We start from the raw sequence: 19,584 nt of genomic DNA, 5'->3' as shown, positions 1-19,584 counted from the left end.
GCATATCTTCTTTAAGTATAGCTCATTCGTGTCCAAAAATTTTCCTGATCCATAGGATTTGAGAATAATAACAGAAAGGAAAAAAAGTAGTTTGTTTGGTCTGCCTTTCTGATTTTTAGTTCTTTAATTTACATATCATTTTATGCTAATTACTTGGATTTCATTCAAAGCTCCTTTTGAAAAGCCAAAGGTGATGGCAATTCTGAGAATCTGGATCGGTAAAAAATTATGCAAAGCTGTTGGTTGGGTGCTGGTATCAGTTTATAATGTCTTTCATCCATGTGCACTTTTGTTTTCAATGTTTGGTGTTGGAGCACGTAGCATATCTTGCTAAGCATGCAGTGCAGATACTGTATAGTCATTTTATTCTTCAAATAGAGCCCCTAAAGGAGATTTGCAGTGAAAAATGTTGTTATTTAGTTGTCCACTATAATATACCAAACAATATTAATTTAAAACTATCCACAAGTGACTCCCCCTGAACTTTCACAAAAGGTTTGAACTTTTCAGTCACCATGAAATTATTCTGGGCAGCTGGCCAGTTCCTAAGTAGGCTTTGTGTACATCAGTAGCAAAGCTTTTAATTTGGAACATGATTGATCTCAGCCTGTTTTGAAAACTGTCAACTAAAATGAAAGAGTTAGAGTATTGCTGCAAATTTTTATAATCATTTGATTTCATTGAAATATTTACAGAGCGTTTAAGTGAATTTCACATACATTTGCCACCATCTGAAAACTACATCTGTCACTCTTTGAGTTTTGCACATTACTGGCTCTTCTTCCATTATCAGAACTAAATGAATACAGAACAAAACAAAAAGTTAGGAATGGTAGGTCTTATCCCTTTGGATATGGTTAATTCTGTTTCTCACCAAACTGTCAATATCTTAGAGACTCGATGACTATGTTAAATTTGAGCTTTTGGTTTCTTTTGCCCAGATCAATACTTTTGAGGATGTTTCTGTCTCTAAATGCAAATTGGTGATATTGAGAGTTACTGACCTTAGTTTACCCTTTGAACTGTCCAAGTGATCTTGTTCATATTACCAGACCCTGAAGCACTTCTACCTTTCAGTCTGTCAGCTCCCACCTGAGTCCATCATGAGACTTTTGCATGTGCAGACATTTCTCACATCCTGCTTCCACAGAAGAGGATGTCAGCTGGAGGGCATATGTGATACTGCCCTACATTCACCTGAAGATCTGAAATTCACTGCGCATGTCTCTTCTGCTGAACACAGGGAAAGACTGGGGAAATGCATCTCTCCTAATCAGGTCCTGCTTCTTGTCTCATTCCAATTCTTTAGTGATTTTTCAGCAACTCCACTCACTGCTATCAAAGGTATTGCAATATGCACTTTAAGAGAACTCACTAATTTCACCTTGACCACATTTACAGTGATTGCTATCTGGGTGACTATAGTGCTACAATGTTTTAAGATAAAAAAAAGTAAGAACCATCATTTATTACCTTACTCTCAAAGTTCTAGATAACAGTGTATACTGGGTGGTTCAAGTACTGTAATACATTTGTGATACATAGATGAGAATGCTTTAGTACCTGGCAGAGGTGGGATGGTGTGTGAATAGTCTGGTGCTGTGGCTTTTCTGACCTGGTAGGACTAGTGTGATTACACAGGAGACACTGGCTTCATTACAGAAAGGATACTCTCTCCAGCAGGGCAGTGATTGCTTTTCAGACCATCCTAGCACAATTGTCTGACCACAGCCAGGGTACCTCTGTGCAAAAAAGATAATCCTGACCCTTTTCCTCATTGACAGTCATTACCTGCTGTCTCTTTTATTGCACTCTGCCTTTCCCGGTCTTCCACTTTCACCACCATTCATCATACTGTGTGTATTTAGGACAACCACTTACAGATTCTTTTAATTTTTAAGGGCTAAGATGTTGATTATACTAAAGCTGATTTTGGTAATCATGTTTTTGTAAGCAAGCCTTGAAGTCACAAAAAAATTTACAACTGAAGCTGCAATGACTAATGTGGATGAGACTGTACTATGTAAGACCTGGGCTGTGCCATCGGAGAGAATTGGCACAACAAAGCAGTTGCTGCGGCTGCTGCGTGTACAGTGTGCAGGTCAGAGAGGTTTGCTTCAGAACAGATTCAGTCTCACATTGGACTATGTGCCCCATCACACATGGAGTTCAAGGCCACCCTAAGGACCAGCCACTGGTTGTGATCCTTAAGCCTGGACTGCATTTTTTATGTAACCAAGCTGGAGCCTGTGGTTTTGTTTCCTCCAAGAAGAATCTGGTTTACTTACCAACACAGCTCATAAACTGAACCAGAAAACACATGCTGATGATTCAAACTTCAAACTGCTCCAGACCAAATGGAGACATGCCCATAATGCCTTTCTGTGAGAGACAAATAGTACAAATCTTCTTATTCCTGTAAGTCTACCTTTCTCACAGCTGTCTTTTGTATTGATCTGAGACAATTATGTGAACAGATCAGGGAGAACTTGGTTTTTAGACACTTGTTCAAATGACCACAGGAATCCTAAATTAAAATATCCTCTCTGACACTCCTCACCATTTATGTACTATTTGGGTACAGGTTTAGAGCAGACAGTTTTACTATATGTGTGTGCCACTAAATCTGCTCCTCCAAACTCAAGCATCATGGCAGTAGCAGACATAGACACAAATTCCTTCAATGGCTTTACAGACGTAGATCTTTTCCACCATCCACAAGAGAATTCAGCCAGGCCAGGATGACAAAATATTGTTGAACCATTCCCAGTAGGCTCTTGGGGCTGGAGATTGAGGGCCATGCAGAGCAAATCAGGCCAGTGTACCAATAGGAAGAGTAATAAATAAAACCTAAAAATCATAGAGAAAAATGTCCTAATATTTTGTATGTGTTTATTGGGTTATTTGGGTCTAGCTGTTACTAGAAACTCTGCACTATCATATGCACTATCATAACCTCATTTCACCATAATCCTGTACCTTTAAAAATATGTGATTGTTATGTGTTAAAGAAAGTTGAAATATAAAGGTTTTAAGCAGCAATACAAAACTGGATGTATGTCATGTGGAGCAATAATTACACCTTAAGTGCATGGAGAAGAACTTAGTGAAGCTAAATGCCTCATGCTCCCCAATATGTAATATTATCACAGCATGAGTAATTGGAGATATTCTATAGAACTGCTTTGACTTTAAGTTATTTTAAAGCCTATCTTGAATCATTCTCCTGTTGCCTTGTTTACCTTTTGAACTACACAGTTTCCTGCTTTCAAGTTCTCCCTGATCTGTTCTGCACTAAGACTTCAGACAACATTGCAATGGTCTCTGTTCTATATACACTGACTTCTGCAAACAGGAGTTCATAGCTGTAAGTGACATTGTCCATGCCAAAATACGCATATTTATGCAGTGTCTTCTTATTAAAAAATCAAGTGTCAGAAACTGGAAACCTTTTTTTTTTCTTCTAGAAATAGTCCCTTCCTTAAGCTTTTCAACAGTACAGTTTTGCAGAGAAGCCTGGTTTCCTTGTGAGTGATTTCTTGCAGCAATACTCTGGCATTTCGGGGGTTCTGAGTGGTCTGAATTTGAAATGATGAGGCACTCCCCTCCAGAGATCTGTCTGAACACTCAGAGATTTCCCCATAAGACTAGAAATCTTTATTCTCATCCTAGAAATTCTCTTTCTAAATTTCATCCTCTCATTCCTTTGTTGGGTATACACTGTTATATTCTTGAAATAATTTGTTTTCAAATATTTCTTATATAAATTTACATCTCCCCTGCCCTTACTTTATTATCCATTATTGCAGATGTGGAATAAATTTTATAAATAGTTTTTCTCTCCTTTTTTCTCCCTTGCCCCAATTAGTTTATGTAGCACTCTCCTGGTTTTCGTGCCTCTCTTCAGCACTATTTTGGCTTGTGAGTATGAAAATGGTAAAATGGTATTTAGAAATTTATGCATACCCTGATATGGTCTCTTTAAAGCAGCACAGAGAGGAGCTGTGGACTTCTGTACCATTTTTCATACCTCTGTAATATCTACCCAACAGAGCTTGGTTGTGAGTATAGCCTTTGGCAGGTAATGTAATTGGTGCCCAAATTGACCTTTTGATGCTATATGGAAGTTCAATTCTTGTTTAGCTTCTGCTCCTATTCTTTATCTAGAATTTTTTCAGTCTGTTACTTCCTGACGCTGTTTCTAAATTCATCCTTTTCCTTGTCCAACATGGTATTTGTAACTCTTCACATTTTAATACCAAGTGGGTGTTAATGTCATCATTTATTCCTTTTAAGGATCATTAATAAAGCAATGAAACAGGACTGGACACAATACAGATATATGCAATATTCCCCTTTTATTCTGACTCAGTGCTTCACCATTAATTAGTCTTTGTAGCTCTTCAGTTTTCAGCTACATGACAACTTGCATCCAACCAAATATGAATTGATTTTCATTTTAAGCTGTCCTGTGGCTGGAAGTGATGATGTTGCTGATAGCATGACAGTGCAGCAGAGCGGTTGTTCTTCTATAGCATGCTGTGGGAGCATGCATTTCGGTAGGCAGGGCAAATGAGAGTTAAAACTCTGTTCAACTTTCTGGGCAATTGCCCCTGGTAAAAATCTATAGCTGATGTCTATCAGCAGTATTTTCTGCAGGGTGCTGATGGTGAAAATCTCTGCTAAAATATAAGCTTCTAATCCTTTGCTCACAAGCAGGGGTGAAAAGGAGAATTGAAATTTCATTTAGATATATTCTTGTTGAAATAGCATACAATACACATACAGTTTAAAATAAATGTGAAAATTAATTTCACTGCTTCTTTTTGACATGGTATTTTGTTGAAATGACACAACTGAATTGCTACATAAGGTAGTCAGAATTCAGGAATCATATGTCTGTAGCATATCTTTTTTATCTTATATCATTTGATTTAGCCATCATCTGTCCACATAGATAGATGCATCTGCCTTTTCTGTACTTGGATGTGTGATGTTCCATGGAATACCTGTTTGTGGATAGTTACAAATCCGAAATTTTTTATGTGATGTGCTGCAGCTCAGTATTGCTGATGTAGATGGATTCTTTTGAGTTCTTTATTATTGCTTATAATACTCATCTAAATGTGATTTTCCTGTTATTTTTGTATTCTGAGAGCTGGATTCCTTTAAAATTTCTGCCTTTTAAAGTGCTGTGTTGTCCTTGAATATCAAAGAGCTGTCAGCGTATACAAAAAGATATGCCTAATAAGAAAAGATCATGCGTGTTTATTTGCTTGATAAAGTGTTAGGGATCTGTGAAGAAAATGTAGAAATAGGCATATTGAATAGGACACTAATATGCTTTGTATTTTAAAATTAAAATTATTTACAATCCTCACATTTTGTGTCTTTCAGTTAAAAGCATGGTATTGTTATGTATTTGTCTTTTTCCAGCACAAGAAGACCAAAAAACTCGTATATCAAATTTACCCTCCACAGGTCTTTGCTGCCATCTTCTGTTTCTTAAAATGATTGCCATTATTATTTGGATTCTGAAAAATAAGAGTGGTATATTATGGAGTAAAATTTCTCTTTATGTCATTTGTTTTATTTCCCTGTTTTCAGCTAAAGCAAAGTGAAGCTAATGCAGACACAAAGGAGAAGCTTCCATTGCGTCTACGCATCTTTGAAAAATTTCCAAACAGGCCACAAATGGTGAAAATCTCCAAGCTTCCTTCAGATTTCACAGTTCCAAAAATAAGGTATTGAAATATTTCCTTTGCTACTATGCTGTAAACTTTTCTGGGGCCACATAGCACCCAAAATATTTAACATTTTTTCTTGTGGGTTAGTCAGATAGTTCAGAAAATCAGAAATTAAATAGAATTAACATAGGCATTCAAAAGATGTGACATTTTGGGTTTATCTTTTTTTACGTTTGGGGAGAAAAAAATCCTAGCACTCCTGACAACAAGCAGCTAGACTGACCAAAACTGACACAAGTACAATATAATTGAAAAGTGTGTTGTTTCTCCGCTCCCATTTGGATTTTAGATTCTTGCTCACATGAACAACTAGCAGTTGGTTTTTAGACAACTAGGAGGTTTTTAGAGATAGGGTGAATTGGCAGCAAATATTAGAGGGGATAACATAGACCATCCAATACCAGTTACTTTGTGATGACCTCATCCCTTCTTTGTATTTGCATAGTTATCACTTTTCTATAAGACTCACCTTAACAAAGGATCAGACCCTCAGTTATCTATTAGATGATTCTTTTACTGTGAGGGTGGCGAGGCACTAGAACAGTTTGCCCAGAGAAGTTTTGGATGCCCCATCCTTGGAAGTGTTGAAGGTCAGGTTTAATGGTGCTCTGAGCAGCCTGGTCTAGTGGAAGGTGTCCCTGCCCATGGCAGGGAGATGGAACAAGATGATCTTTAAACTCCCTTCCAACCCAAACCATTCAGTTACAGTACAATTATTTTTGCTTGAAGTCAAAAAAAGCTTACATAAAGGACTGCTCTAGCATATACAGGCTGCAAAGTTTGTTGAAACAGCACAGGCTGGCTAAACAGGTCCTCTGGCCATGCCCATTCTAATATCCTCAATAATTACATGCTGGGAGAAAGGATGATGTGAAAGATTGCTGCCATCTTTCTGAGTCTCCTGAGATTACATTTGTTTTGATTAAAGTCACAAGAAAGGTAAGGCAACTGGTTTGTCCTGTTTGTAGTATCTTAGCTGAATGAAAGGAAGAGTCAGGAAAAACACCTTGAGGAAAAACCTCAAGGAAGCAATCACAGATATTTTGCTTTTAGTATCAAAATACTCTTTGTTTATATATGGAGGGCATTCTTCTACTAGTCTTAGTCTTTTTTGGGTATTTCTTTCCAGCTTTGTTTTCCCTAACGTACTCTATACTACTTCGTAATCATACTAACTACTGAAACAGACTTCAAAGTAGCACTAGCAAATCATATCTTTAAATCTGAAGTTATTGCACCATATAGAAATATCTCTCCAGAGTAAAATTAGTTTTGACATAGTCAGTTTACACTGAAAAGAGGCAACTCTACTGAACTTAAAGTACAGCAAAATGAATGTACATTTGTTGTAAACAGAAATGCTTCTGCATTTTAAACATGACATATGTGAGGCACAGAATTGCTGAAGCACCCTAATACTGGCATTCAAAGCAGTTATATGAACAGATGTTGTTTGAAATCTTCAAGAAAGAATTTCACACAGAGAGTATGTTTCCTTTGGGTTATATCACAATTTGATTTACAGTCAAGTAACAACTTGCTGTTTAATGAGCTCAAAAGAGCTGAAAACTGCAAAAGGCACTTGAAATATTTAGCATTTATATTGGTAAATAAATAAATAATAAAAGCAATATAATTATTTTCCTTGAATGTACACACAAGTGACCTACCTCTCAATTCACTTGTGGATTTCTTTAATAAATGAAGTATTATCAGTTGTTCTGGCACTCTGTTCATTTATAAATCTATAGTCCAGTACAACTTTTTCTCCGAAGTTTATCCATCTTAGCACTAGTGGGTTGTGACATCATATGGAAAACCAAATATTAACTCTTCCTGGGGTTTTAATGCATCAATATCTTCTTTGTTCACAAGGGAAAGTTTTATGAAGCAGTTTATTGATCGTCAGCAACAAGATACCAGCTGTTTGCTGCGAAGACTTCCTTCAGCATCTTCTTCCTCGTGCGACCACTCTAAAAGATCGGCAATTGAAGAAAACAAATATATTGATCAAAAGGTAAATCAGGAGTACAGGGCAGTGTATGTCTTTCCTTGAGTATTGTGGGGAAAGACTTCAGATTATTCATAGCTACATAAAAGATAAATACAAACTAGGATGACTGAACACAGGTTAAAGGGCTATATTTAATTTAGCCTACAACAGACATCATAGATATGTCTGTTAAATTTTCCCATCTCCTTTGAGTTCAAAATTCAAGATTTGATACATTATTTTATTTAGTGCATGCATCTTCTGAAGCTATTTTTTGAAGTAGTTTTGCTGTTAATCACTGAGAAGCTAGTGGACAATTAAAGTTTCTGAATATAATTTTTGAGTGCCTCGATACTATTACAACATTGAAAACACACAGCACTGAAGCAAGGTCTCTGTGTAATCACTGAAGATGAGTAAAAATTTTTAATAATTGTACTAATTATTTAGAGGACATTAACCTAAGCCTGAGAATCACTAGAAAACAGATGCTGAACACATATTTGATACCCATTTTTCTAAATGCTGCTACTCTCCCAGTCAGACTGACATGGTATTTGAAAAATACCAAAACTGCTCGGAATGATGACAATGATGATGATGATGTAACATAACTAAATGTATGTGATTTCTGACACCTTACAAAACTACAGGAGCAGAAAAAAAATTTCATGTGCATCCTGGAAGATATTGGCTTCCCTGATTTCTAGTGGCATCTAGAGTGAAATCTGTCCTTGATCACTTGTAGTATTGTGCAGCTTAGTGACATTTGAACAGATAAAAGTACTCTCAGTATTATTACAGGGTGCTGTGTTTTTTAGATATGTTTTAAGTTACAGAATCATATACAAGAAAAGAGTCTATGTGTTGCAGTTACACATTATAACTGACTTTCCTAAAGTGTGGTTTGCAACCATAACTCAGAACAGCATTCATAAAGGCAGGAAGCAGACCTGGAGAAAAGATTACTCTTCTGATAATGAATGAAAATAGTCAATTTTCAAGCTACTGTTAATTGCCTTCCCTAGTTTGGTGCAAGAAGACATTCCTGTGGCCGATGTATTCTATGGCATCGGTAAGCCAAAGCTGAACAGCATGACCTGAGAGGGAGGTCTGTGGCAAAATCAGTCCAGGAAGGCCATAGGAAGGAATCAAGCCTAAATGGTCATCATCTGTTTTAACAAGCACAGAATCAAAATTGGATAAGTTATTAAATGACAAGCCTAGGGGTTAGTAGAACTATGCTAAACATCACTGATAATGGAGCTCAAACACTATGTCAGGGAAATCAAAATACATTTTTACCACATAATGAAGAGATGAACAAAGTTGTTTCAGACACACAGGTAAGTCCATAGTGTGCAACACAGAGCGGTGCAATAATGCAGTAGATCTGTTTACATGAGTATAGTTTAGGTATTTTAAGTTGCAGCTTAATTCCTTATTCCTGCTGTTCACAAAAGTGAACTGTTTTTATGTTTGAAGACAGTTGAATACATGGTACTGTTTATTCAGTGAGATCTTGCAATATGAAAACAGAATGTTGGATTCTTTTCAAATATTCACTTCAAGAGCAGATATGCATGATCTGACGTTCATTTTTTAATTGAAGTAAGCATTTGGAAATTGGTTTTGTACTATTAAACCTGCTTTAAGCACATACTGTAGGATTCTCATGCCTCAAGGATAGAAACAATGATGAGTAATATTTCAGGTAAATGTAGCTTAAAACAAGGTATTTACACATCCCTATTAAGAGGAGAAAGTACTAGGAAGGATTTGTGAAAGTAATTACTCTGCCTTTCTATAGTTACAGTTGCCAAGGCAACCTCACTTTTGTATGAACAAATCTTGTTAAAAATATCCTTAAAACATGCTTGGAATGATTGGTTTGCTTGAGTATAAACTCTACATACATACTTTACTTTTCTTCATAGAAAAAGAAACCCAACAAAACATTTTACTAATCTCAATGCCTAGTAGGATGCATTTTCACTGCTCCTGATAGCAGGAGGATAGCTTCAGAGACTTTTCACATCTTTTTTCCATTGTAGTTGATGAAAAAAAATGTGGAATCAAAAGGTAAGATCCTGCTGGCAGATTGGACTCTTCTTCCTTTGTAATGCCTGAACTGTGGCTAATTCTTGAGTTGCCCCTGGACTTAAGTCAGTGTTTCTATGTTCGACACCTGCTGAAGGGATAGGAAGTACTTAATCCATACATTCCTTTATTTTTCCCTTATTTCCATTTCAGCAACATTTTTTCTTCCTTTCTCTAAAAACCTACCACTATATATATATGTATGTATATATATATACAGTGTTGTTTTTGTGTTCAGAATCAATCTGATCCATAATTTGTGATGATCAATAGAGCAGATCTTATATATGTTCTCTTATATAATGGATGTAGTGAGGTTTTTTCAGTATTATAACTATCCACCTCCTTTAAAAGTTGTTTTAAGTTGTAAAAGGTGAGGAGATTTTCACTGAATTCTTTCTTCTTTTTTTAAGGTATTTTACCTTCTCAAAAAATTGAAAAAAATATATAGTTGTGTATATTACTATAACTATGACTACAATCAGTTTAAAATTATATTCATCTATGCCAAATCAAAAGAACAGCTTTGGAAAACAGATTTCTTTGCTGTACTCCTCTTTTTCTAGTCAAGTCTGTGAGTTCCAGCACTTTTTCTAACTCTTTAAAATTTTTAAACTATTATGAATGTAATAAGCTAACCAAACACTAACATAAGAAATCACCTATAGATACCTAAATGCCTTTTCCCTTTATACATCCCCTAAGAGTTCACTCTCAGTATGTGTTGTCTGAGTGGATGTGTATATACAAATTGTACAATGCTTCTGCCTCCAGTGTTGGCTACATCTGGGCTTTCTCAGATACAGATGCTTGATAGGCAGCTTAGCCCAATGCTTTGTTTGAGTTATTTAATATTATCTGTAACATTTTGTGTGTAAAACTGGGGTTCTCTGGGGTTCTCTGAACTTAACACTGCTGGAAATGCAGGATGTTCATTTTTTGCTCTGCACTTGAGGTCCTGCAGAGCAAATTTTCTTAAACTCATTGATCTTGCCACAGACCTCCTCCACTGTGTGCTGATCTAGTTTGTCCTGATATGGTCTGCAGGCCGTTAATTGAAAATTATTCACAGTATGCTGTGAATTTCCTTAGATAACCAATATTTCAGTTAATTCTGGACAGAAGAACTGGATGAAGTATGGAAACATATAATTTTAGTGTGAGTGGGTGGATGAGAAGAAAGCAAGTTGGCAGAAGATAAGGATGTCTCCCTGTGGTGACTTTCACAAGAGACTGAGGGATAGTTGCAGCAAGTTTCAGGGAACGAAGAACTAAACAAACCCTGAGATTTACAACAAATAAGGTGTCCAGTAAAATACATCTGAGTTGGCTGTAGAGCATTGGCCTTGCCTTCTTAACTTCAAGAGTAGAATCAGAGGGGCACAGAGACACTTCAGGGTGCTTTCCTAAGAGACATACAACTTTTAGGAAGCCTTGCAGAAAATTATTGTGAGAAGGACACTTCTGAACTTGTTACTTATCTTTGGCCACAAAACATAGCACATGGCTGTTAAATTAAAAGTCAAAACTGAGAGGCTCATGAGACAAACTTTGAAAATGCCTATGGCTCAATAGGTACAGATAACCCATGTATATGTTTACAGCAGTAGCACAGCAAGATTGAATTACAAAAGAAAGCAGAAGAGCCTTTGATATATACATGTATTTTATAGTTCAGACTTTGAGCATCTCCCATTTAATTGGAGGAATATAAGCAAACCAGATCCCTTATTTCTCCATGTGTAAGAGTAATTGCATAGTAACAAACATAATTTCTCTTTTCTCTCCTATTTATCATCTTGTTTCCTTTCTGATTCCTTTCACATGTATGAGTTTTGGCTTTAGTTTTGCAAACATTGAAGTTAATAATAGCCTGTGCAAGTTTTGAACTGGCTTCCCGACAAGTCTCCAAAACTTGACAACAGGGCCTGCTTCCCAGAGAGGGAAGAAAAAAAACGAACCACAGGAAAAAAAACCTGAAAGAAGTTTGAACGAAACAGGATTCTATCAAAAATATATATATTTACAATTACATATATACAATTTGAATATATTATCCACAACAGGGAGCTCCCGAGGCGGAAAAAGGGAAAAGGGAGGGGGAAACAGGGATAAAAAGAAACCTAACAACAAGTATCTCCTACATACACCTGTTAACAGAGAGCTGATGAATAAATATGAAAACGAATTAAATACTTCCCTGAGCTGAAATAGCCTTTCGGCTTTTTTAAAACATGGCTTTTAGTATGAAAGACAGGACGTTCCAAGACATCTTTCAGAAAACCATCAGGTGTGAAGACATACTCATATAACTTGTTTGTATTTTTTCCTTCTTAGAAAAGAACCAAGGGTAGAGTATTTATTCATAAATTCTAATTTTCAGAATTTCTATTTTTTATTGTAATAAGCTTATGTCCCAAGTTAATCAACTTCTCTGAACTTTATTTTGGGCATTCTATTGTGCAAAGCAGAATTTTGGCACAAAAAGTACAATAGCATTCTGTTGCGTTCCTGATTATTCTTTTCTCTAAGTAATTTGAAAGAATAATTTTATCACATTCATTTTGAATATAACAGAAACTAATAAATTTTAATTGCACATGAACTCCAAGTAGAAAGCATTATTTATTTTTAAATACTACTGAATACTACCTTTTTTTCAGAAGTAATTCTTGCAGGACTTTGTTCATAAGTATCAACAAAAATCATTCAAGCTTTTTCTTAATTTACTGAGTATCTGAGTAGAACTCTGTTCTACCATTTCAGTTTCCATATACCACTTGTTAAATAAACATGGCCAAGTCCATCAAGTCTTATCTATTTATGTCATTCAGAGGATAATGCCAAAATCTATCTTGCTGTAACATTCAGAAAAGTCATTGAAACAATCTACCTGCTGGAACAATAATGGCCTATGGATCCAGCATTTTCTTGCTCATTACAGTCATAATATTAAAAGATTTTTGTCCCACATCTGTTCTCATCAGATCTTTCTAATGAAGTTAATATATGTGAATGCAATTATGTTTCAGGTTTACTAAAAATCAGGTGACCTCTTTGTCTGTTTCACATTTTTAAAGATTTTGTTTCTTTTCAGATAAAATGGATATGTAACAATGTCCCCATGTCTAAATAACCAATTTATAGATTTCCTTCTCATTAAGCATTTTACCAAATATTCATTTGTGCTGGTAATGTTTTACTTCTCTGACTATGTTTGCCTTCAGAGCAGAGAAGACACAATTGCAATAGTAACAAGACTCTGTTCTTGTTATGGTCTGTCTCTGACTTCTGATGATTTTAAATTGCTTTGTCACTCTTGCCTTTAAATAGTATGTTCAAAATTCTGCCTGGAAAAGTGCCAATTTTCAATTATATTCTGAGAGAAAGGAGGCAGGGGACTTGATACTTTTCCATTTTCAAAAAGAGCCATAAATCAGCACTACTTTCTGGCATTGCTTTCTACTTCATCAATTTTACACTAAAATATTTAAAGTGTTTGATACAAAGGCTGTGAAGATGCATTTATATACAAAGGGATGATCATATTTCTCCATTTTCTTCAATCAATCAAAATACAGACATGGCAGAATTTTTAGTCCTGTTGTATTTTAACAGAGAAGAGCATGCATTAGTTAGGAGTGAAGGGAGAGGCAATGAGGAACTGGGTTACAGGAAAACTCTTCTCTCTGAGTCTTGTACTCTCCCTTTCCCCACTTCTACCAAGGAATCCAAATCTCCGTCTCCAGACCTTTCAGTCTCTACCACCGATTCACAGAACTCATTCACAAGAACTGGTTAACAACCCTAGTCATGATGGCTTCTTTCTAGGGAACAGAATTATATGCATGTGCTTGTACAACCTGGAGTAATGTTCTTCCTTACTTCCTGCTTGAAAATCCCTGTCTATATCTTCCATTCCCAGTCCAACCCAGTCTGATGGTCCCTTCTTCCCTAGAGCCTCAAGATCCTTAGCTCTAGATGTGGAATGGAGCCTTCTCCTCCATCACTGTGCACCCAGCAGAATAAATGAAAACCCCTTGTCAGCCTGGCCAGGAATCCTCAGTTTCACCCTGCTGTTGGCTACCATAAGTAATCTATCCAGCCTTCTTTACTAGCTTTTCACAGGGTCTCCCTGGCTTCTGCATTGAGTAAAGATAGAAAACAAGGTTGCATTTGCCAAAATAAGCAGAGGGATGGATTGCCTCTCCTACGAGAACAAGATGAAAGAGTCAGGGGTTTTCATCCTGGAGAAGATTCTAGGGAAACTTTACAGCAGCTTTTCAGTAGTTAAAGGGGGCTTATAAGATGAGGACAGACTTTGTTTTGCAAGGGCCCATAGCAGTAGGACAAGGGTTAATGATTTTACACTAAATGAGGGTAGATTCATACCAGATATAAAGAAGAAATTTTTTATTATGACAGTGGTAAAACACTGGAACAGGTTGCCCAGAGAAGTGGTGATTTCCCCATCCTTGAAAACATTCATTGTCAGGTAGAATGGGGCTCTGAGCAACCTGATCTAGTCTACGACGTTGCTGCTCATGGCAGAAGGGTTGGACTAGATGACATTTAAAGGTCCCTTCCAAGCCAAAAGAATCTATTTTTTTGTGAAAAATCTACCATTAAACCTCTGAAAGTTAAAAACTCAAGTATACTAAAGGGAAAAAAACCCAAGCATATTATTACAAGACATAAAAGAGAGGGATTCTTCTCCCTCCCCAGAGCTGCTCCCCTGAGATGTGTCTGAGATGGACTGTTATCATCCTCTTTAAGTCTTTGGAGGTTTTATGAGTATGCTAATATTATCCTTGTCCACATTTTCAAACTTAATTGAAAAAGGTTCTTGGTTATGAAAGGACATGTAGATTTTCCAGACCAGTAGTCAGCTAATTAGAAGAACATTGGTTTCCTTAGGAGAGAGGCAGCAATCAAGGTCTAGAAAATGAATTAAGGCTATTTCAGGTCAATGACTCCCAAGATTTAAGGAGATTATGCCCACTTCTCATTCTAGACATCTGATCCAAAGGGACAGCCTTTGAGTCCTTGTGGCACTTACCTAAAGCTAGACCACTTTCTTGACTGTTTAGTAAACCTGTTTCTTTTATAGGACAACCTCACAAAGGGTCAGATTTCCACAGTCCAACAGAAAATAGTTAGTTCTACTTTGAGAGAGGGAAATGGATTAGGTGATCTCTAGACACCCCTTGTAATTGCATCCTTTGTGATTCTGTAGGCATTAACCGAAGTTTTCAAAAGAGCTTAAGAAATTCCACACTACCTATAGGATTTAGTCACTTAACCTGCTTAAATTCTTGTGAACATTTTGTTAGGCATCTACCAAAAACTTGCAGTCTGCCCTTCTGTCATTCTTCATGTGACTTTTGTCACATTCATTTTGAAAGAGTCCGGTCTCTTCAAACCAAAGATGCATAGGCAGAATGTTGTTGAACACATAATACTATTTGCATTTGAGAAGCTACACAGCAAAATCCTGTGGGCCAAGAATATCCTATATTTGATGGAATACTAAATCTTTGAATGGATTCTTACCAAATATTTCCTTGCTTTTCCTTAAAAGTCATTCTATATTGCTTATTGTACTGACTCTTCATATTTTCCCTAGAAGCTGTACATATTTAAATAACGTTATAATACCTAACAATCTGTTCATTCTGCAAGTCTACATAAACCATCTATTGTCATACAACAAATCACGATTTGAAACAGAAGCTTTGGATGATTTTTTTTCCTTGCTTGGAATTTCTGGCATGGCACAGTAGACTATTCCTGTATGGTCCTGCAGTTGTCTATAAAAGATTACTATCAACAACTCTAAGCTAAAATTCCTAATTTTCATATAACACTTAAGTAACTGACTTAGAAAAATATATTACATGAGCTGCGCTTTTTTTTCCCATTGTCAAGCAAACATTTCAGGTATTTCTATCTCATTATTTACTTATGACCTTGTCTCACCTTGTATTGCAGAACACCCACCAACGCTTGTCTCTTCTACCAATTCTGAAGTAGTCTGATACAAAAATGATACACTACATCACCACAGATTTTACCTGTTGATAGCATGCAATTCTTTTGCAAGTTCGATTTGAAAATAATTGCTTTATGTAGTGTTTGCTGGGGTTTGTGCAGTGCAAACATCTTGCTAGAAAAATACATCAAAACCTTGACAATGAATAGCATTTCTCAAAACTTTAAAACTTTAAAACTTAGCTGGTATAAACTGGGATAGATCGCTCTGAAGTCAGCAGTGCTGTGCCAGTCAGTACATCTAGGCTGTAGGACTGGTCCGCAGTCATTGACTGACACTTCACAGAGGTTCCTGTGTTGCTTTGCTTTTAATCTTATGCCAAGGATCTTCTTATTCCGGGGTAGAAAGCCTGGATTTTTTTTAAACATGATACTAAATAAAAACTATCATTGAAAATATCTGCAGTACCTTTTCAAAGCAGTGGGTGGCACTTGCAGAGCAACAATGTTCTGTTATTTAGCTCTTTTTACAACACTTACTGTGGTTTATTGCTTTGTCCTTGTTGACAAATGGGATTTCATAGGGTGTAGTGTTCAGACCAAGTTCACACTGACTTGACTGAGTCATTTTTTGTGCCTGAAAGTCAGCAGCAGAGAAGGGTGCCAGCACTTGTGGAAGAGAAGCACTACCTGCAGATTTCCTAATTCTCTATCTATGGGCATGTGTGTGCAAATAAAGGAGTGTGGGAACCAAGACATGAACTTTATTCATGGTTTCATAGAAGCACATACTTTCCATCTAACACCTTTCATTCAGGAAATACTACTGGTAATTTGCTGACCTGCCACAGTGATTCCTTACAGTTTAAAGTAACCTGCAAGAGTTCTTTAAAATGTGTTGCTGAAAACATATCTAAAAGTAATCAGATGCTGTTAGGTGATTTCAGGACAGTGTCATATGCTAAAAAATAATGCTCTATAGCAGAAAGCTGTATGGCACTGTTATTTCTGCACTGAGTGTACTTATAGGTTACATAAAGAAGTACATAAAGAAAGAAAGAAAGGCTAATAAAGATACACTGAGGGTGTCCTCGCAGTACAGCACAGTCTGTAATAAAAAAACCCAGCAGGCTAAACAGATATCCCTAAAATAACCTCAGCAGAGTATACTGTATTTATTTAATTCCACATCATCTGATTGAGTAATGTCTTTTATACATTAACACTGCTCCTAATTTCCTCTGTAAAATTCAAGAACTCGGCAGGTATCACAAGTTTTAATTGCCAGCCTCATTCTACACCAGCATGTGGCATCTAGACATTATTAAACAAAATACTGATCATCGTCCACATTTTCCATTTGTACAGTTCCATTGCACTTGCCTGGTGTGCTGTGCAAATTTGGAAAATTAAATGGGGAACAGTTTAGTTTATTTATCTAATATAGAAGTAAGGATACATATTTTAAAAATCTATAGTATTGTTTGATTTTCTTCAGCATGAATATTGACATATGTGTTGCTATTTGACTGACTGCTGACTTCTTTAAATATGAGAAATGGATCAGTTGTGTTTCTCTAAAAATATTGTCTTGTATTGGTGCTTCTGGATATTTTAAACTCAAGATAAATTCACCAGGGTTCTGCTGAAGGAAGGGCTCCTGAATCCTAAAGAGAAATGAGGACCATTAGCTTCAAAAATCATAAGGCAAACAGGATGGTAACAAACCTTCAAAACTTCACCTAAGCCACAGTCCATTAGGTATGGACCAAGGTTGGTGCCCAAGGATGTCCCTGGGGTGCTTTGAGTGCAAATTTCACAGCTAGTTGTGAAAAAAAATGCAGCAAAAGTAAATGTACTCTGCCCAAATAACATGGTGTAACACCCTGTGTTCTGATCCCTTTCTCCATTCTCATGACTTCTTAAGCATAGAGAGGAAGCCATATGAGTACCAGCTGTAGTCACTTGGTCTGTTCAGCCTGGAGAAGAGCAGACTGAGGGGACACCTCATTGCAGTCTACAACTTCCTCGTGAGAGGAAGAGGAGGGGAAGGCACTGATCTCTTCTTTCTGGTGACCAGTGACAGGACCTGAGAGAATGGCCTGAAGTTGTGTCAGGGGAGGTTTAGGCTGGATATTAGGGAAAGGTTTTTCACCCAGAGGATGACTGGGCACTGGAACAGACTTCCCAGGGAAGTGGTCACAGCACCAAGTCTGGCAGAGTTCAAGAAGCATTTGGAAAATGCTCTCAGGCACGTGGTGTGATTCTTGGGGCTGTCCTGAGAAGGGCCAGGAGTTGGAGTCAATGATCCTTGTGGGTCTCTTCCAACTCAGCGTATTCTGTGACTGTGATTATTTGTTCAAGCATCACTGAATAAAAGTCATGAACAGCTTTGGGTGTATGAACTAGAACCCAGTCTTTTCTTTCCCATCTCAGTGTCTCCAGACACGGGCTCCTTCCTATTGCTTCTCTTCATCTCTCTGGCTCTGTGGATTATGCACCTCTGGCTATGTGGCGGCCACATACCAGAGTGTGGCACTATTCTTGCACATCTCCAGCAGACAACTAAGCTTGTTCATTGAAGAAAACAGAAAAAGGGAGTCAAGCCATTTCCAGCTGAGGCATGAAAGAGATTTAGTGCTATACTTTTATGCAAAACATACAGCACTATTTCCTTCTTTGTTAGTCTTGCTACCTAGAGGGCAGATTCGGCAGTTCCTGATAGTATGTAAGTAGCCCTTGCCCTAGACCTGACAGCACCTTTTCTTGAGCTGTTCTTTTTCCTTGCTGGCACTAACTGGTTTAATGCTTGGCTTGGGGAAGCACTAAGTGAATCAGTTCAAGTGCTCAACATCCTTTTGGAGTCTGAAAATATGTAGACTCCTCACTTCTGCTTTTCTAGGACATGTTCCCTTGCTGACAACCTTGCTTGGGCCACAAGCTTTAATGCCAAGGTGTTTTATCACCTACTTTATACACTGAAAAGTGGCCTATGCCAGATAGGGAACTGTAGACAATTTCAGCAAAATGTATTTGCCTCAGCTTTTTGGCCAAAATCAGATGAGCAAAAACTGGAAATTGGGAAGGAAATTAATGCTTCCTCTTTTTAAAATCTTTTTGATTTCTAAGATGTTAACAAGAATTTTTATTAGAAATAAATGGACATAACACATTAGTAGGCAGCACATATTTTTTCTCTGATATTTAATGTAATTGCAATTATTCTAAAGCAATTATTTATAACAGGAAAAAGCAACTGAAACAAAACTGCTGGTTTTCCACTTTTCTTATTCTCATAAGTTTGAGGTTCCTAGTTGAACCCTAAAAGAATTATTGTGTAGCATCTTGTAAAACAGATACTCCTGTGGTTTGGAGGCTTCTTTCTGCAATCCTCAAGTGGGCAAAAACAGTTTTATGGGATTCCACTGACATTAATTTCACTGACATTAGAAGAAAAAAAATATGTGAAAGAGTTGCTAGTGCTTTCAGCACTGTTATATCTAAATCCATAATAAAGTACCTTGCTTATAAATCCACTAAAGCTGTGTTGAGATACTGCAAATGAGTTAAAACCTACACAAGTATGTTTCAGTATATGAAATATTTATACCTACACAATATTTATTATAATGGTATGTTAAGGAAACTTCCCTGTCTGACCATCCAGGAGCCACTCTGGCAGTCAGACTGTGGCACCATCTGAGCTGTGACCGAGGCCCCTTCACAGCTACACCCCCCACACTCACAGTCAGA

At 37.0% G+C, this 19,584-nt stretch overlaps 1 protein-coding gene across 1 annotated transcript in view; it reads left to right on the top strand.

Moving 5' to 3' along the window:
* The window catches only part of NALCN (sodium leak channel, non-selective), a 212,706-nt gene that overhangs the window by 147,266 nt on the left and 45,856 nt on the right, over window positions 1-19,584 (top strand). The window contains exons 15-16 of the mRNA XM_029960959.1: window positions 5,608-5,744; window positions 7,623-7,764. Coding sequence (XP_029816819.1) covers window positions 5,608-5,744; window positions 7,623-7,764 — 279 coding nt within the window. The remainder of the gene's footprint in view (window positions 1-5,607; window positions 5,745-7,622; window positions 7,765-19,584) is intronic.

The sequence above is a fragment of the Manacus vitellinus genome, unplaced genomic scaffold, assembly GCF_001715985.3.
Source record: "Manacus vitellinus isolate BGI_N305 unplaced genomic scaffold, ASM171598v3 scaffold_2_pilon, whole genome shotgun sequence".
NCBI lineage: Eukaryota > Metazoa > Chordata > Aves > Passeriformes > Pipridae > Manacus > Manacus vitellinus.
Note: the sequence above shows the minus strand (reverse complement) of the source record. Positions and strands in the feature narration are given on the sequence as shown.